At 68.7% G+C, this 21,767-nt stretch overlaps 1 protein-coding gene across 1 annotated transcript; it reads right to left on the bottom strand.

The window, feature by feature from the left end:
- Positions 1-3,334: 3,334 nt before the first annotated feature.
- WFDC2 (WAP four-disulfide core domain 2) lies at positions 3,335-13,565 on the bottom strand. The gene is made up of 4 exons (XM_075900791.2): positions 13,409-13,565; positions 11,933-12,067; positions 4,060-4,210; positions 3,335-3,687 (listed from the first exon to the last, which is right to left on the bottom strand). The coding sequence occupies exons 1-3, from the start codon at positions 13,494-13,496 to the stop codon at positions 4,062-4,064; spliced, it is 372 nt and encodes a 123-aa protein (XP_075756906.1). The 5' UTR covers positions 13,497-13,565; the 3' UTR covers positions 3,335-3,687; positions 4,060-4,061.
- Positions 13,566-21,767: the final 8,202 nt, after the last annotated feature.

Here is a 21,767-nt window from a genome sequence, read left to right as displayed (position 1 = left end):
GCATAGCCACTGGCCTCGCTGTCCCCTTGCTAATTAGCATAGCCACTGGCCTCGCTGTCCCCTTGCTAATTAGCACAGCCACTGGCCTCGCTGTCCCCTTGCTAATTAGCATAGCCACTGGCCGAGCTGTCCCCTTGCTAATTAGCACAGCCACTGGCCGAGCTGTCCCCTTGCTAATTAGCACAGCCACTGGCCGAGCTGTCCCCTTGCTAATTAGCACAGCCACTGGCCGAGCTGTCCTGGCCCAGTGCTCAGCCACAGACCGATTTTCCAGCCTCCCTGCAGCGTCCCTGTTTCTAACCCCATTCACAGATCCCACTCCGGCACAGGAGTAGCACACACAGAACCAGAACAGGAGCTTTCCCGTGACCCCTCACATGGCCCCTTTGTATCACTTTGGGGCAAACACCCCCCCCCACCCCTTTGGGTGCAGCAGTGATCTGGCTGCTCCCCTTAAAATCCAGTAATGTGACACCAGCTCCCGCTGCTCTGCTGGGCCCTGTGGAGGGGAGGGCCGGCTGAGCCCCCCACGCCTGGCAGCACGGGCCATGTGAGCTGGGGGGGCCCTGGACAGGGGCAGAGATGTGACCCTGCCCCCAGCTACACAGGGGAAAGGGGAGGGAGCCAGGCATCCCGTGACAGCTCTCCCCTGCTGCTAAGGAAAGGGCCCTGGGTACCTCACAGCCCACCAACCCCCCGCTCAGGAAAGGGCCTTGGGTACCCTGTGACACCCCCCCCGGCTAAGGAAAGGGCCCCGGATACCCCGTGACCCCTCCCCCGGCTAAGGAAAGGGCCCCGGATACCCCGTGACCCCCCCCCCCGGCTAAGGAAAGGGCCCCGGATACCCCGTGACCCCCCCTCCCCGGCTAAGGAAAGGGCCCCGGGTACCCCGTGACCCCCCCTCCCCGGCTAAGGAAAGGGCCCCGGGTACCCCGTGACCCCCCCTCCCCCGGCTAAGGAAAGGGCCCCCGGGTACCCCGTGACCCCCCCCGGCTAAGGAAAGGGCCTTGGGTACCCCGTGACCCCCCCCGGCTAAGGAAAGGGCCCCGGGTGCCCCATGACCCCCCCCCCCCGGCTAAGGAAAGGGCCCTGGGCGATGGGCAGGCTCCCAGGCCCAGAGTGACCCCACTGGCTGAAGACGCCCACTAGGCCCCTCGCACAGGGCCTGACCCAGCGCCGGCCAGGCGGGTGCAGGGCCCACGCTCCAGCAGCGAGTCCCGGCTTCTCCGGCAGCCTGATGGACGCCAACGTTCACCCGGGCAGTGCAGCGCTGCCAGCCTGCCGGGCCCTCCCTGCCCCGGGCTCTCTGGGCTCTGCCCTTGCTCTGGGCCAGGACACCAGCCCCCCCCCCCACACACTGACCCCCAGGCCTGCAGAGCCAGGAGTAGCCCTCTGTGTCCGGGGGGGGGGGAGGGGGGGTTTGAGCAGGGCAGTGGGGTCTGTGCATGGGGGGCAGCTCTGGGCAGTGTGGCTGAGCAGGGCAGCCCTGGGCATGGGTCAGACCCACAGTGGCCAGCCTGGCAAGGGAGGGCCTCTGGCATGTGACGCAGTGGGGGGGTCTGCTCTGCACCCCGGGGTCCCCTGCGCTGCGCTGGGCTCCCCACTGACCCACCCACATGGGGACTGGCCCAGACACCCAGGCCCAGCCTGGGCAGGGAACAAGGCTCTTCCCGGGGGAGATGAAGGGGGGAGGGGGAGACACCACCTGGCTGGGGGGCAGGGCTGGGAGCTGGGCAGTTTCTGACTAGGACACATGAAGGGAAGAGACTAAGCTGGGGGCTGAGGGGCGACGGATCCCCCAATCCAAGGGGGCTGAGGGTTGGGGGGCGACGGATCCCCCAATCCAAGGGGGCTGAGGCTGCCTGGCCCTGGCCCCTGTACCCACGTCACGTCTGTGCCGGGCGGTGTCCTGGAGAAGCAGTAACCCCCCCCCCCCCCCGTTCTACTGGCTGGCGGAGTCTGTTCCTGCTGCTGCAGGATCGGGGGGACCCCGACGCGCCGTCACAGGGCAGTGCCCAGCCCCCTGGATGGGGCTAGAGCAGCCCCCCTCCCTGTCCCAGGCCGGGTGCCTTCCACCCACCCCCCGGGGGAATCCCCACCCTGGGGGCAGGACAGCTCCGACACTCGAGTCCAGCTGGGTCCTGAGCAGCAGGTGCTGCCCCTGCCAAGGGCTCCTGAGCGCAGAGGCCGCCTGGGCCCGAGCTCCAGCCCTGCAGAGATGCCCCCAGGCAGAGCCCAGCCAGGGAGGGACAGAGCAGCCCTGCTCCTGGGGGGCCTGAGCTCCCAGCCCACCTGCACCCCGAGCTCTGCAGCAGGCGGCCCTGCCGGGCTGCGGGGCCCAGGGCCAGTCATGGGGGGAGGTCGGGTCCGATTCCTTTGGCACAGCTCATGTGGCCCCGGCCGCTCCTGGAGCGAGCGCAGGCAGAGCGAGCAGCTGCCCCACAGGGCACAGTGGGGGCGGGGCAGGGCCGGCGAGACGCCCTGGGTAGCTGCTCAGGCCTGAGGCTGAGACCCTGGTGCATCCCGGGACCAGCCGGGCCCTCGCACAGAGACGCACACTGTGCCAGGAAGGGGGGCCTGGCCATGGCGGGGGGAGGGTCAGGGGGCCCTGGGGAGCCCAGCTGTGGAGGGGCCTGGCCTTGGGGAGCTGGGGGGCCCTGGCACTGGGGAGCCCTCGTGCGGTCAGGGGGGCCTGGAGAGCCACAGGGCCCTGGATTGTGCGCACACGGTGGCCACGCGGGGTAGCCGTGCATGGGACGTGCACGCACTGTGCAAGACAAACAGCCATGTGCACGGTGGCGAGGGAGCTCGTGAGCCCCCGTGGGACACGCGCCGGCTGAGGGCCTGGGCTGCAGGATGGGAGCCCAGCTGGGCACCTGGCCCTACGGGTGAGGGAGGGCTCAGGGTGAAACGCTCGTGCAGGATCAGAGCCGGCCAGCGACCCGGCCCAGAGAGCTGGGAAGGTGGAGACAGGAGCCCAGAGCTGCACAAACGCCACTTTTATTGGGGTGCAGGAGAGCAAGCGGGGCTGGGCTGGTCTGTGAGCCTAGGGCAGGAGAGTGGGGCAGGCGGGAGGGCTGTGCTGGTCTGAGAGTGTGCAGGGCGGGGGCAAGGGCGGGGGCTGGTCCGTGAGCAGCGGCAGGACGAGGGCAGGGGGAGGCGGGGCTGGTCCATGAGCAGCGGCAGGACGAGGGCGGGGGGAGGCGGGGCTGGTCCGTGAGCAGCGGCAGGAGGGCGGGGCAGGGCGCAGGGCCGGTCCGTGAGCAGCGGCAGGGCGGTGCAGGGCTGGTCCGTGAGCGGCGGCAGGAGGGGGGGGGGGGGCTGGGCTGGTCCGTGAGCAGCGGCAGGATGGGGGCGGGCGCAGGGCTGGTCCGTGAGCAGCGGCAGGAGGGCGGGGGGCGCAGGGCTGGTCCGTGAGCAGCGGCAGGAGGGCGGGGGGCGCAGGGCTGGTCCGTGAGCGGCGGCAGGAGGGCGGGGGGGCGCGCAGGGCTGGTCCATGAGCAGTGGCAGGAGGGCGGGGGCGCAGGGCTGGTCCGTGAGCGGCGGCAGGAGGGCGGGGGGGGGCGCAGGGCTGGTCCGTGAGCAGCGGCAGGAGGGCGGGGCTGGTCCGTGCGGGGCGCTGGGACCCACGTGCAGCGCCGGGCTGTTCAGAGCCGCTCCCCTGGGCCTGGGGCCAGGCCGGCCGGTCTGCGAAGGGAAGGGCAAGCGATGAGGGGCTGGGCGGAGGTGGGAGCAGGACCTGCCCCACTAGCGCTGGGTTCGGGGTGCTGCTGAGCCTGCAGCGTGTCCCGGGTGGGGACTCTGGCCCAGGCTGCGCCCCGCGGGGCTCTCTGAGGCGGGACTGGCTCGCAGCCTCAGCCCTGCTCCGCGACACTGGGGCCAGGCCCGCAGCTGGGAGGCTGCCCGGTGTCTGGCTGAACCTCTGCCCCCCGCCTGGAGCCCCCGGGGGAAGTGCCGCTGAGCCCCGAGGGCCGGATCCAGCGCACGCACGGCGCGGCCAGGCTCCCCCTCCCGCAGCCGGGGGCGGACAGACGGACGGACGCCCCCCGCCCCGCTCACCGTCACTGCGGGGAGACGCAGGCCATCTTGGAGCAGCCGTTGCGGCAACACTTGCGGTTGCTGGGGCAGTGCGAGTCCACCCGGCACTGGTGCCGGCACAGCCCCAGCAAGGGGAAGCCTCGTCTCACCACGGGGCACGTCCCGGGCTTTTCTGGGGAGCAAAGAGGCCACGTGAGTCACTGGAGCCCCCGGCTCTGGGGTCCCTGCCCCACGGCACCGCCTGGCCCGGTGCCTGGCCCCGCCTTGGCCGTGCTCAGGGAGTCGGGCGCTCGGCCGAGCTGCGCAGCGAGGGACCCGCGGGGCCAGGAGCCCAGCTCCCCGCCAGGCCCAGAGCAGTGCGCACCGGGGGGAGCAGCCTGGCGGGACTGGGGCTGGCCAGGAACAGCCCATCCCAAAGAGCCGGCGGCAGGGACACAGGGTGGGCCAGGGCGCCCCCGGCACAGCAAGCCCCCGAGCTGGGCTGCACGGGCCCTGCAGAGCCAGGGACCCTGCGCCCAGAGCGCGCCCCGATCCCTCGCTGGGGGCACCGTCCCAATGGCCTGGGCTCGCAGGGGCAGAGCCCCCCAAGCTTGGCCTGTCTGTGCCCCGGAGTGAAGCCGTTGGGGCTGAGGGGCCCAGCCCCAGACCTGGCACAAACCGGCCCCGAGCTCCAGCCTGACCTCTGTGCTGCCCCAGGGCTGAGTCGGCTCTGGCTGTGGCCCCAGGCCCCTCGGGGGTAAGTGCTCTGGAGAGCGGCCTCACCCCGGCGCTGACACTGGGGGCATCAGTGGAGCCCACGGGACCCAGCGCCCAGGAGCAGCACCAGAGCTCGCTCCTACTGCCGGCCTGCCCGCGGTGTCTGGGCGGCTGCTGCCCGGCGCCGTGTGCTGGGAGCCGAGCGCCCGCGGGAATCGACCGCACCCGGCTCGGCCCTCATGGCAGCATTCGGCTCCTGAGCGAGCCAGCGGCGTGCGGGGCTCGTAGGGCCGGGCCTGGTAACCGCCTGCTGAACTGCTCCAGCCAGGCCCTTCTGGACCACGCTCTGGGCTCCCACTATGGGCAGGCCCCAGGGTCCCGCAGAGGCAGGCGTCCTAACTGCAGCTGGGCAGCCTGTGCCCAGAGCGCCCGGAGCCGGGGGCGGTGCCAAGGGCCGGGGGCTGGAGCCTGCTGTGCAGCCGGGATGGGGCGGAGGGGCCAGAGTCTGGATGGGGGCTGGGCGGGTGCCGGGCTGGCGCGGGGTGGGCGGGTGCCGGGCGGGCCCTGGGCACAGGCTGTGCAAGCTGCAGCGTCTGCAGGGCTGAGAGCCGCGGGAGGGGCAGCCCACAGCCCTGGTGCCCAGACTGACAGGAGCTGCAGGGTCAGTTCCCCAGACAGGCTGCGCCCCACGGCTGATTCAGGGCATCTATGGCGGCTCTTGTCCCCTCCCACATCGGATGGCCCCGCCCCCCAGCCTAAGGGGAGGAGCTACCGGAGCCAGGTCTGAACCCCGTTTGGGGATGGGAGAGAGGGGCGCTGGCTCAGAGGCCCAGGGGACACCGAGCAGAGAGCCCCACACAGCACCTGGCTCCCAGGAGCCTTTGGCGGGGGCCCAAGGGAGCTCTGCCCACGGACAAGCAGCAACCAGTCCCACAGAGCCGAGCACCTCGTCCAGCATCCTCCTCCCCTGGCCAGCGCCTGGAGGAGGCTCTTGCAACTTCGAGGGCCAGGATGGGGTGCAGCAGGGAGACGAGCAGCCGGAGCAGCCCAGCCTGCCTCATAGCGACACCTCACATCTGTCCACGGTCCCCAATCCCTGACACGCCCACCCCCTTCACTGGGTGCCAGCCGGGCTCTCGGTGGCGGGAGCGTCCTACCATTAGCTCGCAGGGAATCTGCCCTAAACGCACCAAACTCTCCAGGGTCGAACCCCCGCGGGCTACTGCCTCCCCGACTCCGGACTGGAAGCTTCTCCGGCCAGTGCCTGCTGACCAGCCCCCACGGTGCCATCCAGCCTCGCTCTTCCCGCAGAGCCCTGCTCACACCTCCCTCCCCAGCGACCATCAGCCCGGACTGAGCGGCTGCCCCGGCCTTTATACCTGTCCTCCAGCTGGCGCATGCCCAGCAAGGCTGTGGGGGCGGAGCTTTCTGGTTAACCCCTGCTGGTCCAGTGTGGGGTTGGTGCGCCCCATCGCACCAGAGCTGACTCCAAAGAGTTACCAGGGGATCTCGCAAAGCGGGGCGACGGGGCAGCACAGGGCAGGGGGATTCAGGGTTGAGAAATGCTCGTGGAAAATGGAAACCCAAACAGAGCCCTTGGAACCACCGCGGGTAGTTTCCTGAAAGCGTCTCCTCAAAGGCCTGGCCGCCTAAGGAGCAAAGGGACATTGGGAGTCGCGAGGGAGGAAGAGCCCAGAAGACAGAAAATCTCCTGTTGCCGCTCTCGAAAGTCACGGGACATCCGTGCGGAGAACACTGCGCGCGGATCCGGTCCCCCCGGGGCGCGGTGCCGGGACATCGCTGGGCGCTCGGCTTGGGCTGTGGTGACCCCTACTGGCCTGCGCCTGGAAGCGCTGCAGGTGGGGGGTCACCTGAGGAACCTCAGGTCACCTAGACAGGGACCCGACCGGTTCTCGCCTGTCCAGGGAGGGGCTGACCAAAGGGGGGGGGGGTTGGAGTCGGTTTGGCCGGGCAGACATGGAGAGAAGAGGCTAAGCCGAGAGCTGGGAGTCCAGGGGCCTAGGCACCCCTCCCCCACGGGGTCTGAGGCTGCCAGCCCCTGACTCCTGTACCCACCTCACATCTGTGCTGGGCTGTATCCTGGCGAAGCAATAACCCCCCCCCCACTGGCTCTGGAGTCTCATCTTGCTGCTACGGGGGTGCAGGATCGGGGGGTCCCCGCGCGCTGTCTCAGAAAGATCTCTTGGAATCGGAAAAGTACAGAAAGGGCAAAGAATGACTCGGGGAAGGAGCAGCTTCCACAGGAGCAGAGAGTCACAAGCCGGGGGGCTTGGAAAAGAGAGGACTCGGGTGGGGGATATGCTAGAGGTCTAGAAACTTGCGAAGGGCTGGGGCAATAGAGGAAGGAAATGTTACTTACTCCTTCGCCAAGGTAACCGGAGCAGAGCCAGCGGCACCGACAGGCAGCACAGTTAAAACAAACAGAAGAAATGGGCTGTGAACCTGTGGAACTCACTGCTGGGGGACGGTGGAAAGGCCCAGACTGTAGCAGGGATCCGATAAGAACATGAGTTCCAGGAGGATGCGTCCCTCAATGGCGACTGGCCCGGCGGGGCAGGGATGAGGCCCTAGTGTCAATGTGCCCGCAGCTGGGAATGGGCCACAGGGGAAGGAATTTCCAACGTCTGATTTCATCTGCCCCGTCTCGCCCAGCCCTGCGCGATGCCCGTTAACGCTGGGCCGCCCGCCCGCACCCGCAGCCCCCCCGCACCGCTCGCACCCCGCAGCCCCCCCGCACCGCCCGCACCCCGCAGCCCCCCCGCACCGCCCGCACCCGCAGCCCCCCCGCACCGCCCGCACCCGCAGCCCCCCCGCACCGCTCGCACCCCGCAGCCCCCCCGCACCGCCCGCACCCCGCAGCTCCCCCGCACCGCTCAGCCCCCCCGCACCGCTCCCCAGTCTCCAGCTCATCGCCCACCCCGAGGAGAGGCGCCCGCTCGCACCCCGCAGCCCCCCCGCACCGCTCCCCCGTCTCCAGCTCACTCCCCACCCCGAGGAGAGGCGCCCGCTCCAGGACCGATCGCTGGGCAGCCCCGCGAGGCCGCTCCCCGTCCGGAGCACTGACCAGTTACGCCCTGGCACTCGTCTTTAACGGGCTGCTGGCCCGGGAGGGGCCATTTCCTCTGCCCCGTGACGGCTCCGCTTCCGAGCCCTTGTGCAAGCTCCCTGCGATCCATCGCCCGGCTCTCCCTGCTGCTCGCCGGCCAATAGTTCACCAAATGAAATGAATGGGGAGCAGGTTTAAAACTAATAAAAGAAAGTTCTTCTTCACACAGCGTGTAGTTAACCTGTGGAACTCCTTGCCAGAGGAGGCTGTGAAGGCTAGGACTAGAACAGAGTTTAAAGAGAAGCTGGATAATTTCCTGGAGGTTAGGTCCATAAAAGGCTATTAGCCAGGGGATAAAATGGTGTCCCTGGCCTCTGTTTGTCAGAGGCTGGAGAGGGATGGCAGGAGACAAATCGCTTGATCATTGTCTTCGGTCCACCCTCTCTGGGGCACCTGGTGCTGCCACTGTCGGCAGGCAGGATACTGGGCTGGATGGACCTTGGGTCTGACCCAGTACGGCCGTTCTGATGTTATGTTCCCCCAGGCCGGGCGGGGAGGTCTCCTTACAGAGTCCGTAGCGAGGGCGCCTTGCGAACTCCTCCTGCCCCGCCGCTGCTCTCTACTGCCGGGTATTTCAATGAGGTTCTTGGCCTGTAGCTGCCAGGATCGGCTGGGGCCCTTTCCAAGTGCCCGGCCTTGGCTGCTCTCCTGTTCCCTGGGCAGGGGCCGAGGGAGGACGGGGTCTGCGGTCTCACACCCGCCTCCTTCCGAGCTCCTGGGGAATCCCGCCCGGCTTCCCAACCTCCTCGCCCGGGCTCCGCCGCTGGCAGCGCCCTGGGACCCGCCCTCGCGAGCAGGCCGAGGCAAAGGCCACTTAGTGCCCCACGAGGACGGCTCCATCCGCGCCCCCAGCGTCCAGGGCCCCCCCGGCGCCTGGCAGGTTCCGCGTCCGGCGCCCGGCGCCCCCCTGCTGCTGGCGCTGGCGGCTTTGGCTAGTTGCTCCTCGGATGCTTCCTGCCCCGCCCCAGGCCGCGGTCGCACCTGACGTGCCAGAGCGTCTGGCCCGTCCGTCCTCCGCAGGGCTCCCTGCCCGGCGCCGCGCTCTCCAGCCTGCCCGCCTCTCCGGGGGGGACAGTTCATCTGGGCCTCCGTGCTGGGGTGTGGAACGGGCCCGAGCAGGGCCCAGACATCGCACTCGTGCAGCGGCCTTTCCAGCCCCGTCGCCAGCGTCCCTTGCTGGGGCCAGTCTCCTTTCCATCCCCATCGCCAGCGTCCCTTGCTGGGGCCGGTCTCCTTTCCAGCCCCTTCGCCAGCGTCCCTTGCTGGGGCCGGTCTCCTTTCCATCCCCTTCGCCAGCGTCCCTTGCTGGGGCCGGTCTCCTTTCCAGCCCCATCGCCAGCGTCCCTTGCTGGGGCCGGTCTCCTTTCCAGCCCCTTCGCCAGCGTCCCTTGCTGGGGCCGGTCTCCTTTCCAGCCCCGTCGCCAGCGTCCCTTGCTGGGGCCGGTCTCCTTTCCATCCCCTTCGCCAGCGTCCCTTGTTGGGGCCGGTCTCCTTTCCAGCCCCATCGCCAGCGTCCCTTGCTGGGGCCGGTCTCCTTTCCATCCTCTTCGCCAGCGTCCCTTGTTGGGGCCGGTCTCCTTTCCAGCCCCGTCGCCAGCGTCCCTTGCTGGGGCCGGTCTCCTTTCCAGCCCCGTCGCCAGCGTCCCTTGCTGGGGCCAGTCTCCTTTCCAGCCCCATCGCCAGCGTCCCTTGCTGGGGCCGGTCTCCTTTCCATCCCCTTCGCCAGCGTCCCTTGTTGGGGCCGGTCTCCTTTCCAGCGCCCATGCTGCGAAGGGGGCTGCTTTGGGTCAGAGCCCAAGTGTGGGAATCACCCCCCCCACTCAGGAACTGGGCGGTGCCTGGTGCAGCCCCCCCCCCACACCCCGACTCAGGAACTGGGCAGTGCCTGGTGCAGCCCCCCCCACACACCCCGACTCAGGAACTGGGCAGTGCCTGGTGCAGCCCCCCCCACCCCGACTCAGGAACTGGGCAGAGCCTGGTGCAGCCCCCCCCACCCCGACTCAGGAACTGGGCGGTGCCTGGTGCAGCCCCCCCCACCCCGACTCAGGAACTGGGCGGTGCCTGGTGCAGCCCCCCCCCCCCACCCCGACTCAGGAACTGGGCGGTGCCTGGTGCAGCCCCCCCCACCCCGACTCAGGAACTGGGCAGAGCCTGGTGCAGCCCCCCCCCACCCCGACTCAGGAACTGGGCGGTGCCTGGTGCAGCCCCCCCCCACCCCGACTCAGGAACTGGGCGGTGCCTGGTGCAGCCCCCCCCCCCGACTCAGGAACTGGGCGGTGCCTGGTGCAGCCCCCCCCACCCCGACTCAGGAACTGGGCGGTGCCTGGTGCAGCCCCCCCCCCACCCCGACTCAGGAACTGGGCAGAGCCTGGTGCAGCCCCCCCCCCACACCCCGACTCAGGAACTGGGCAGAGCCTGGTGCAGCCCCCCCCACCCCGACTCAGGAACTGGGCGGTGCCTGGTGCAGCCCCCCCCCCCACCCCGACTCAGGAACTGGGCGGTGCCTGGTGCAGCCCCCCCCACACCCCGACTCAGGAACTGGGCGGTGCCTGGTGCAGCCCCCCCCCCCACCCCGACTCAGGAACTGGGCGGTGCCTGGTGCAGCCCCCCCCACACCCCGACTCAGGAACTGGGCGGTGCCTGGTGCAGCCCCCCCCCCACACCCCGACTCAGGAACTGGGCGGTGCCTGGTGCAGCCCCCCCCCCCCACCCCGACTCAGGAACTGGGCAGAGCCTGGTGCAGCCCCCCCCACCCCGACTCAGGAACTGGGCGGTGCCTGGTGCAGCCCCCCCCCACACCCCGACTCAGGAACTGGGCAGTGCCTGGTGCAGCCCCCCCCCCCCCACCCCGACTCAGGAACTGGGCGGTGCCTGGTGCAGCCCCCCCCCCCCCGACTCAGGAACTGGGCGGTGCCTGGTGCAGCCCCCCCCACCCCGACTCAGGAACTGGGCAGTGCCTGGTGCAGCCCCCCCCGACTCAGGGACTGGGCAGTGCCTGGTGCAGCCCCCCCCCCCACCCCGACTCAGGAACTGGGCGGTGCCTGGTGCAGCCCCCCCCCCACCCCGACTCAGGAACTGGGCAGTGCCTGGTGCAGCCCCCCCCCCACCCCGACTCAGGAACTGGGCGGTGCCTGGTGCAGCCCCCCCCACACCCCGACTCAGGGACTGGGCAGTGCCTGGTGCAGCCCCCCCCACACCCCGACTCAGGGACTGGGCAGTGCCTGGTGCAGCCCCCCCCCACACCCCGACTCAGGGACTGGGCAGTGCCTGGTGCAGCCCCCCCCCACACCCCGACTCAGGGACTGGGCAGTGCCTGGTGCAGCCCCCCCCACCCCGACTCAGGAACTGGGCGGTGCCTGGTGCAGCCCCCCCCCCACCCCGACTCAGGAGCTGGGCAGTGCCTGGCCTCAGCCTGTATCCCGGTCCCAGCCCACTCGCCGCGCCGCTGCCCGTTGGGTTCTGCGCTGGGGAGAGACGCCTCTTCCTAAGCCCCAGCTGCTGTGGCTCTGCCTGTGGCCCAGCGTGGAGCAGCCATGGCCCGGGGAGCAGTGTCTCTCCCCTGGTCCCCTCCCAGCCTGGCCTGGCCCTGCCTGGCCGTGGCGCCGTCCCTCCTTGGCAGGCCCCGCTGGAGCCATGGCAGCTCACACCACTAGCTAGAGCCCCCCCCCGAACCCCTCTCCGTGGCCCCCGCCTGGCCCCTCAGCGCGTGTGCAGAGTGAGTTTTGTGGGGGGAACCAATTGGACGTTTCGTGTCACATGGCACCTCCCCACTGGGCACCAGCACCATGTGTTCTGCACGTGGGCATGAACACTGGGCCAGCCCAGGAGCTGCAGCCCCCCGGTGGGGCCCTCCCCCCGCCCGGCCTGTAGGTGCTGCCACCTGAGAGGAGGCAGGTCTCTGCTGAGCAGGAGCCCGGGGCCGTGGCACAGAGACATCCCCGCGTCTCGGAGCCACGTCCCTGGGCTCCCCTCGCTGCTCGCCGCGGCCGCTCAGCACCTCCGGCCATTTCCGGGAGCCCAGGGCAAAGTGCTCCGGGGGCCAGGGCCAGAGGGAGCCCGGCGGGGCGTTACCGTAGGGGGTCTGACAGGACCAGCCGCAGGTCGTGGGGCAGCACTTGAGGGTCTCTGCGCAGTCGCTGTCGGCCTGGCACTCCTCCGAGCAGTTAGCTGCCTTCCCCACCGGGCCCGGGCACCCGTCCTCTGTCTCTGAAACGGGAGAGGCCCACAGTGTCGCCAGGAGAGGCCTGCAGGGGCGCGGACGCGTCTCCTGCCCCGAGCACCAGGGCCCGCAGACATTGCTCACGGAGAGAGCCCGGGAGCACCTGAAAGCTAGAGACCGTGGGGCTGGCTCCCAGTGCTGGCCGGGTTCTTGATGCACAAGCCCTCTCCCTCGGTGGTCTCACTGCAGCCAATGGGCTGTGTCCGTGGGCCTGGTGCTCCTTGTGGGCTCCCTGCAGCCAAAGGGCTGTGTCCGTGGGCCCAGTGCTCCACGTGGGCTGTGTCCATGGGCCCAGTGCTCCACGTAGGCTGTGTCTGTGGGCTCTGTGCTCCACGTGGGCTGTGTCTGTGGGCCCTGTGCTCCATGTGGGCTGTGTCCGTGGGGCTGGTGCTACACGTGGGCTGTGTCTGTGGGCCCGGTGCTCCACGTGGGCTGTGTCTGTGGGCTCTGTGCTCCACGTGGGCTGTGTCTGTGGGCCCTGTGCTCCATGTGGGCTGTGTCTGTGGGCCCAGTGCTCCACGTGGGCTGTGTCCATGGGTCCAGTGCTCCACGTGGGCTCCCTGCAGCCAATGGGCTGTGTCCATGGGCCCAGTGCTCCACGTGGGCTCCCAGCAGCCAATGGGCTGTGTCTGTGGGCCCAGTGCTCCACGTAGGCTGTGTCTGTGGGCCCGGTGCTCCACGTGGGCTGTGTCCGTGGGGCTGGTGCTACACGTGGGCTGTGTCCATGAGCCTGGTGCTACATGTGGGCTCCCTGCAGCCAATGGGCTGTGTCCATGGGCCCTGTGCTCCATTTGGGCTGTGTCCGTGGGCCTGGTGCTCCATGTGGGCTGTGTCTGTGGGCCCAGTGCTCCACGTGGGCTGTGTCCGTGGGCCTGGTGCTACACGTGGGCTGTGTCCATGAACCTGGTGCTACATGTGGGCTCCCTGCAGCCAATGGGCTGTGTCCATGGGCCCTGTGCTCCATGTGGGCTGTGTCCGTGGGCCCTGTGCTCCACGTGGGCTGTGTCCATGGGCCCTGTGCTCCATGTGGGCTGTGTCCGTGGGCCCTGTGCTCCACGTGGGCTGTGTCCATGGGCCCTGTGCTCCATGTGGGCTGTGTCCGTGGGCCCTGTGCTCCACGTGGGCTGTGTCTGTGGGCCTGGTGCTCCATGTGGGCTGTGTCCATGGGCCCAGTGCTCCACGTGGGCTGTGTCTGTGGGCCTGGTGCTCCATGTGGGCTGTGTCTGTGGGCCCGGTGCTCCACGTGGGCTGTGTCCGTGGGCCTGGTGCTACACGTGGGCGGCCACTCTGGCCGGGGACGTGGGGTGGGGCGCGGCGCTTCTACTCACTTGTGACGTTCTGGCTAGCCCCCGACGGCAGCTGGGCCCAGAGAGCCAGGAGCCCCACGAGGAGCAGGATGCTGCTGGACTTCCCCATGGTGCTGTGGGGAGCGGCTCCGAATGTCCGGCCCTGGCCCAGGCGGGGCTTTATGCGTTCCCAGCGGTGGGGGGAGGGGCCTGGCTCCCAGGAGAGTCCCGCTCGCTCGCTTCGTTCCATTGCACAAGCCTTGCGTGTCAGGTATCCGCTCTGGCCCGCCCGCGAACCAGGAAGTGAGCTCCAAAGGGACCCAGCATGTAAGCGCCGGCACAGGGAGCTGCAGTTCCCGGGCAGCCCCCGTCTCCAGCCCCCGGACGCAGGGGGCTCGCTTGGGAGGCTCAGGACCTTGCTTCCCCTGGGGCGGGCAACTTCCCGGGGTGGCAAATCTCTGGGGGCGCCGTGTCCGGGGCAGGGTGAGAATCACAGGCTGAGCAGCTCTGAACAGCTGGGCCCCAGGGGCAGGGCGCAGCCCCGGACCCCCAAACTGCAGCAGATTGGACACACAAACCCAGCGACGGCGGTTTCGCCATGAGCCTGTAGCTCAGCCAGTCTGAGCTCCCTGACACCGAGCGCCCCGTCCCCGTCCCCGTCCCGGGGTGGCTTCGCTGCGCACTCTGCAGCCGGCTCCTTGGCAGGTTACCTGCGGCGGGGCCGGGCCTGGCACGAACAGCGGCTCTCTGGCCGGCAGAGCAGCCCCAGCCCCTGGCGGCCCCGCGGGCTGGAGCAGCCCCCTGCCTGGGGCGGGCGGGGAGCCAGCGAGCCTCACCCGTGAAGGTGCTTACGGGGTCTCCAGTTCCCCGATCGCAGCCCGAGCCAGGACAGGGCACTTGTGCTCACCGCGCGTGTGCCTAGAATTTGCAGGTGGGCGGCCGGAGCCGGAGCAGCGCTGGGCCTGGCTGCGGGGAGCGCCTGGCTCGCACGCTCGCTGCTGGCGAGCACCCACCGCACTCCCCATGTCCGGGCCGTGGGTTCCTGCCACGCCATGATCACTGGCGGGGAATCCAAGAGCGACAGAGCCCGGCAGGACCGGGCAGGCCTGTGCCGGGGCAGCGGGGGGCACCCACAGAACTGCTCACTGCCAGCAGCGGCCACCACGCCAGCAGCCCTCCTGCCCGGGCATGGCAGGGCTCTGCGCTGCTGCGGAGACTGCGGCACCTACAGGAGCTGAAGGCCTGGAGCCCCACGGAGCCCCCGGGCGCTGGCTCACTCCGTGCAGTGATCCCAGCAGGCCCAGTGAGCCCTCTCCAGGGCAAGTGGAGCAGCCTGTCTGACGCCAAGGCCCTGGAGCGCTGGGATCGGCAGGACAGACGCTGGGCCTCTCCAGGGGCCGTGCTGAAGCACTGATGGACCCAGCCTCTCAATACACTCAGGAGGTGAGGGAGACTGTCACCATCTCCCTGCTTGTGGCAAGCCACCCCCCCTTATCCCCAAGTTGCAGGTGGGGAAACTGAGGCACAGCTCACAGGCAGAGGTGTCGCTGGGCATGGTGCTGGCTTTGGCTCTGCAGTCATGCACGGGTTGGCAGCTCTGTCCCCGCGCAGATTGTCGAAGCGCAGAGCCAACAGCGCGATGGGGTGTGGAGGGGCCGCACATCACTGGCTACACAATAGCTAGCGCCCCCGCAGACGCCCAGCCATCGGGCGGAGAGAACGCTTTCAAATCGCTCGCCCCTGCGCCGGGACTCGGCCAGAGGGGCAGCCAGCAGCGAGCCCTAGGGGGAGGGTAGCAGGCCAGTGGGGATCCGGGCACGGGGGCTGCGCTCCGTGTACAGCACCGTGCACTGGGGCTTGTCTCCGTCTACAGCACCGTGCACTGCGGCTTGTCTCCGTCTACAGCACCGTGCACTGGGGCTGTGTTCCATGTACAGCACTGTGCACTGCGGCTTGTCTCCGTGTACAGCACCGTGCACTACGGCTTGTCTCCGTGTACAGCACCGTGCACTGGGGCTGTGTTCCATGTACAGCACTGTGCACTGCGGCTTGTCTCCGTGTACCGCACCGTGCACTGCGGCTTGTCTCCGTGTACAGCACCGTACACTGGGGCTGTGTTCCATGTACAGCACCGTGCACTGGGGCTGTGTTCCATGTACAGCACCGTGCACTGGGGCTTGTCTCCGTGTACCGCACCGGGCACTGCGGCTTGTCTCCGTGTATAGCACCGTGCACTGGGGCTGTGTTCCATGTACAGCACCGTGCACTGCGGCTTGTCTCCATGTACAGTACCGTGCACTGCGGCTGTGTTCCATGTACAGCACCGTGCACTGCGGCTTGTCTCCGTGTACAGCACCGTGCACTGGGGCTGTGTTCCATGTACAGCACCATGCACTGGGGCTTGTCTCCGTCTACAGCACCGTGCACTGGGGCTTGTCTCCGTCTACAGCACCGTGCACTGCGGCTTGTCTCTGTGTACAGCACCGTGCACTGGGGCTGTGTTCCATGTACAGCACTGTGCACTGGGGCTTGTCTCCGTGTACCGCACCAGGCACTGCGGCTTGTCTCCGTGTACAGCACCGTGCACTGGGGCTGTGTTCCATGTACAGCACCGTGCACTGCGGCTTGTCTCCATGTACAGTACCATGCACTGCGGCTGTGTTCCATGTACAGCACCGTGCACTGCGGCTTGTCTCCATGTACAGCACCGTGCACTGGGGCTGTGTTCCATGTACAGCACCGTGCACTGCGGCTTGTCTCCGTGTACAGCACTGTGCACTGGGGCTGTGTTCCATGTACAGCACTGTGCACTGCGGCTTGTCTCCGTGTACAGCACCGTGCTCTGGGGCTGTGTTCCATGTACAGCACCGTGCACTGCGGCTTGTCTCCGTGTACAGCACTGTGCACTGGGGCTGTGTTCCATGTACAGCACTGTGCACTGCGGCTTGTCTCCGTGTACAGCACCGTGGACTGGGGCTGTGTTCCATGTACAGCACCGTGCACTGGGGCTGTGTTCCATGTACAGCACTGTGCACTGGGGCTTGTCTCCGTGTACAGCACCGTGCACTGGGGCTGTGTTCCATGTACAGCACTGTGCACTGGGGCTGTGTTCCATGTACAGCACCGTGCATTGTGGCTTGTCTCCATGTACAGCACTGTGCACTGCGGCTTGTCTCCGTGTACAGCACCGTGCACTACGGCTTGTCTCCGTGTACAGCACCGTGCACTGGGGCTGTGTTCCATGTACAGCACTGTGCACTGCGGCTTGTCTCCGTGTACCGCACCGTGCACTGCGGCTTGTCTCCGTGTACAGCACCGTACACTGGGGCTGTGTTCCATGTACAGCACCGTGCACTGGGGCTGTGTTCCATGTACAGCACCGTGCACTGGGGCTTGTCTCCGTGTACCGCACCGGGCACTGCGGCTTGTCTCCGTGTATAGCACCGTGCACTGGGGCTGTGTTCCATGTACAGCACCGTGCACTGCGGCTTGTCTCCATGTACAGTACCGTGCACTGCGGCTGTGTTCCATGTACAGCACCGTGCACTGCGGCTTGTCTCCGTGTACAGCACCGTGCACTGGGGCTGTGTTCCATGTACAGCACCATGCACTGGGGCTTGTCTCCGTCTACAGCACCGTGCACTGGGGCTTGTCTCCGTCTACAGCACCGTGCACTGCGGCTTGTCTCTGTGTACAGCACCGTGCACTGGGGCTGTGTTCCATGTACAGCACCGTGCACTGGGGCTGTGTTCCATGTACAGCACTGTGCACTGGGGCTTGTCTCCGTGTACCGCACCGGGCACTGCGGCTTGTCTCCGTGTACAGCACCGTGCACTGGGGCTGTGTTCCATGTACAGCACCGTGCACTGCGGCTTGTCTCCATGTACAGTACCGTGCACTGCGGCTGTGTTCCATGTACAGCACCGTGCACTGCGGCTTGTCTCCATGTACAGCACCGTGCACTGGGGCTGTGTTCCATGTACAGCACCGTGCACTGCGGCTTGTCTCCGTGTACAGCACTGTGCACTGGGGCTGTGTTCCATGTACAGCACTGTGCACTGCGGCTTGTCTCCGTGTACAGCACCGTGCTCTGGGGCTGTGTTCCATGTACAGCACCGTGCACTGCGGCTTGTCTCCGTGTACAGCACTGTGCACTGGGGCTGTGTTCCATGTACAGCACTGTGCACTGCGGCTTGTCTCCGTGTACAGCACCGTGGACTGGGGCTGTGTTCCATGTACAGCACCGTGCACTGGGGCTGTGTTCCATGTACAGCACTGTGCACTGGGGCTTGTCTCCATGTACAGCACCGTGCACTGGGGCTTGTCTCCGTGTACAGCACCGTGCACTGGGGCTGTGTTCCATGTACAGCACTGTGCACTGGGGCTGTGTTCCATGTACAGCACCGTGCATTGTGGCTTGTCTCCATGTACAGCACCGTGCATTGGGGCTGTGTTCCATGTACAGCACTGTGCACTGCGGCTTGTCTCCGTGTACAGCGCCCTGCACTGTGGGGCTGTGTTCCGTGTACAGCGCCCTGCACTGTGGGGCTGTGCTCCGTGTACAGCGCCCTGCACTGTGGGGCTGTGCTCCGTGTACAGCGCCCTGCACTGTGGGGCTGTGCTCCGTGTACAGCGCCCTGCACTGTGAGGCTGTGTTCCGTGTACAGCGCCCTGCACTGTGGGGCTGTGCTCCGTGTAAAGCGCCCTGCACTGTGGGGCTGTGCTCCGTGTACAGCGCCCTGCACTGTGGGGCTGTGCTCCGTGTACAGCGCCCTGCACTGTGGGGCTGTGCTCCGTGTACAGCGCCCTGCACTGTGGGGCTGTGCTCCGTGTACAGCGCCCTGCACTGTGGGGCTGTGCTCCGTGTACAGCGCCCTGCACTGTGAGGCTGTGTTCCGTGTACAGCGCCCTGCACTGTGGGGCTGTGCTCCGTGTACAGCGCCCTGCACTGTGGGGCTGTGCTCCGTGTACAGCGCCCTGCACTGTGGGGCTGTGCTCCGTGTACAGCGCCCTGCACTGTGGGGCTGTGCTCCGTGTACAGCGCCCTGCACTGTGGGGCTGTGCTCCGTGTACAGCGCCCTGCACTGTGGGGCTGTGTTCCGTGTACAGCGCCCTGCACTGTGGGGCTGTGCTCCGTGTACAGCGCCCTGCACTGTGGGGCTGTGCTCCGTGTACAGCGCCCTGCACTGTGGGGCTGTGCTCCGTGTACAGCGCCCTGCACTGTGGGGCTGTGCTCCGTGTACAGCGCCCTGCACTGTGGGGCTGTGCTCCGTGTACAGCGCCCTGCACTGTGGGGCTGTGCTTCATGCTGGGGGCTCCACGGTGCTGCGATAATGCACCTGCCAGAGATGAGCAGGCTCTGGGCGAAATGGCAGGGCCATTGGGTGGGTCACTAGCTCATTGCCTGCGCCCGCCCAGGTCCCTGGAGCTGCTCTCCCATGGAGCCCAGGACTTGACCCGTCACACGTTGTCTAACCCCTCCCATGGCAGCCCCAGGCCGTAGGCCGTGCTGAGCCTGCCCCCTCGCCCTAAGCAGAGGCTCTTGGGAAGGAGAGCGAGGGGAACTCGCCGATCCGGCTGCCTCGGCAGGAGGGAGTCGGGGCCGGCTGGTACGGCCTTGGGAGACCAGCGCAGAACCCCGGAGCGTCTCCAAGGGCTCCGAGCCGGCGGCCGGACGCTGCCCAGGGATGCTGGGAGCTGCACTGCCTGCTGGCTGGAAAGGAGGAGAAATCAGCCCCTGGCCTCCTCCTTGGCTGCTCCTGGCCAGCGTCCATGAAACTGCGTCTTCACCTCGGCGGCCGGGGAGGGGGCTGCCAGCGACCGACGCTTCGCGTTCCCAGCCTGCCGTGAGGCTTTTCCAGCTGCCGCCTGCGGCCTGGCTCCTCGCCGCCCGTTGGCTCAGAAGGGCTGCGGCTCGCTCCGGAGGCCCTGGGGGACCCAGCATCACCCCCCATCTTACCATCGTGCCAGCAGCCGCCTGGGGGCCCGGGCGCTGTCCGCACACAACAGGCCAGCCCCGCCCCAGATGGCTGCCCAGCAAACCCGGGCGGGCCAGGCATGATGGGGGAGCACGAGGAGACAAGGAGAGACCGTGGTGCCGAGCAGACACCCCGAGGCAGGACCAAGAGGGGCACTCGAACATCGTCAGGCCTGCGCCGCCCCTCCGGGGACACGCTTCCTCCCTGGTACGGAGCCGGGCTCCTGCCTCCGGGCACGCCGGCTGCTGAGGTACCCACCTGGCTGGCTCCCCTGAGAAGTGCCTGGGTGGCTGGCGAGCGCAGGGACGGGCAGCTCGCCAGGCTGAGGGCTGGGGCGGGGCAGCTGAAGCCGCCCGGGGGCTGGGGAGGCATCCCAGTTAGCAGCGAAGGGTCTCAGGGGCTGCCCCCCTGCGGCTGACACTGAGGGGCCCGGGGGACCCGCACCTGAGAATCACCACGCGGTGACACAGCCACCCCCACGCGAAGAAGCCGGCTGGAGGGGCGTGAGGCAAAGGCAGGGTGCAGTGGGCCCCCTGCTCTCTGCCCCCGGCGCTGGGCCTGGCTGCCCCGGGGCTGGCGGCTGGGTCAGCGGGCAGCGCTCGCGTGCCTGCGCCCAGACGCCAGGTGGCCTCTCAGGGACCAGCAGGGAGCGGCAGCTCCCCCGCCGGGGTCACTGGCAGGTTTGTGCTGAGCCCGGGCCTGTGCCCCGGGGCGATTAACTGCTCCCAAAGCTGCTCTGGCTGGAGCCGCCTCCAGCCGCCCGGCGCGCGGGGAATTCGCGGGCTGGCTCAGCTCTGAGCGCAGAGCCTGGACTCCTGCTTGGCCTCCGGCCAGAGCCTCGCAGTGGCACCGGGCAGCCGGAACCGGCCTGCCTGATGTGTGCGGCACGTTCCCCAAGGTGCTGGCGCTTCCGCATGCCCCAGCTGAGGGGAGCATGTGAAGGGTGGGGGGGGCCTGCCAGCTGAGCCCCCACGTGCCTGGAGCCCTCCCCAGCACAGTTCCCCCACTCTGGCCCGCCCTGGAGAACCAGGCTGGCTGCTCCGAGGGCGCCGGACCAGGAACCCAAAGGCGTGGGCTGACAGCGCAGACCCGCCCAGCCCGCAGGGCCCCCCAGTGAGACCTCCCCGAGCCATGCCCATCTCCCACCGCCCCCGTGGCAGGCAGGCGTCGGTGTGGCCCGGCCCCCGGCTCCAACCAGGGGCTCCCCTCCCCAGGGCCGTCCCCACGAGGCAGGGAGGCGGGTTGGGCTCTGAGGCATGGGATGGGGCCACGGCCGCCCAGGCTGTCTCTCCTTCCCGGCTGCAGCCCCGTGGGGAGGGGGAGGGGGGTTTCCCGGGGCGAGCTGGGGCTGCCAGGGATCCAGTTTTGAACCGCTCAGTCTGCTCTCGGAGCTCTCTGTGCGGGAAACACGGAGGCAATAGGAGTGTCGGGTGGTGTCTCCAGCGGGCGCAGTGGGGACTGGGCATCAGGGGTTGTGTTGAAGCCGTCTGGCACCCCTCGGGGCGACCCCCCAGCTGGGAGGGAGAGCGGGGAACGAGGACGAGCTGCAGCGTCTCGAATTGCTGCCGGTCCCAGGGCGGCGACCCCAGGCGACCCCTCTCCTCCTTTGGCAGCGTGCCTGGCTGGCCCCCGCCTCGCCGCCCACCAGCCTGCCTGCCTCTGCAGGGTGTCAGGAGGGGGGATGCCTGGGCGCTGCGCTGGGTGTGTGGGGGGTTGACCGGGCACTGCTCTGAGTGTGGAGGGGGCTGATTGGGCACTGTGCTGGGCATGGGGGGGGCTTACTGGGTGTTGTGCTCAGTGTCGGGGGTGCTTACCGGGTGCTGTGCTCTGTGTGTGTTGGGGGGGCTGATTGGGTGCTGTGCTGGGCATGGGGGGGCTGACTGGGCACTGTGCAGGGCATGGGGGGGCTGAGTGGGTGCTGTGCTGGGCGTGGGGAGGCTGACCAGGTGCTGTGCTGGGCGTGGGGAGGCTGACTGGGCGCTGTGGGGCGTGGGAAGGCTGACCGGGTGCTGTGGGGTGTGGGGAGGCTGACCGGGCGCTGTGGGGTGTGGGGAGGCTGACCGGGCGCTGTGGGGCGTGGGGAGGCTGACCGGGCGCTGTGCTGGGCGTGGGGGAGGCTGACCGGGCGCTGTGCTGGGCGTGGGGAGGCTGACCAGGCGCTGTGCTGGGCGTGGGGGAGGCTGACCGGGTGCTGTGGGGTGTGGGGAGGCTGACCGGGCGCTGTGCTGGGCGTGGGGGAGGCTGACCGGGCGCTGTGGGGTGTGGGGAGGCTGACCGGGCGCTGTGCTGGGCGTGGGGGAGGCTGACCGGGCGCTGTGCTGGGCGTGGGGAGGCTGACCAGGCGCTGTGCTGGGCGTGGGGGAGGCTGACCAGGCGCTGTGCTGGGCGTGGGGGAGGCTGACCGGGCGCTGTGGGGCGTGGGG

The sequence above is a fragment of the Pelodiscus sinensis genome, chromosome 17 (assembly GCF_052426305.1).
Source record: "Pelodiscus sinensis isolate ZL-2025 chromosome 17, ASM5242630v1, whole genome shotgun sequence".
Classification (NCBI taxonomy): Eukaryota; Metazoa; Chordata; order Testudines; family Trionychidae; genus Pelodiscus; species Pelodiscus sinensis.
Note: the sequence above shows the minus strand (reverse complement) of the source record. Positions and strands in the feature narration are given on the sequence as shown.

Bases quoted from the DNA above. Each gene is read 5' to 3' on its own strand.
- WFDC2 (XM_075900791.2), bottom strand. From the start codon at position 13,496: ATGGGGAAGTCCAGCAGCATCCTGCTCCTCGTGGGGCTCCTGGCTCTC. The intron at 12,068-13,408 runs GTGAGTAGAAGC...CTCCCGTTTCAG, and splicing joins GGCTAGCCAGAACGTCACAA to AGACAGAGGACGGGTGCCCG. The intron at 4,211-11,932 runs GTAACGCCCCGC...TTTGCTCCCCAG, and splicing joins GTCCTGTCAGACCCCCTACG to AAAAGCCCGGGACGTGCCCC.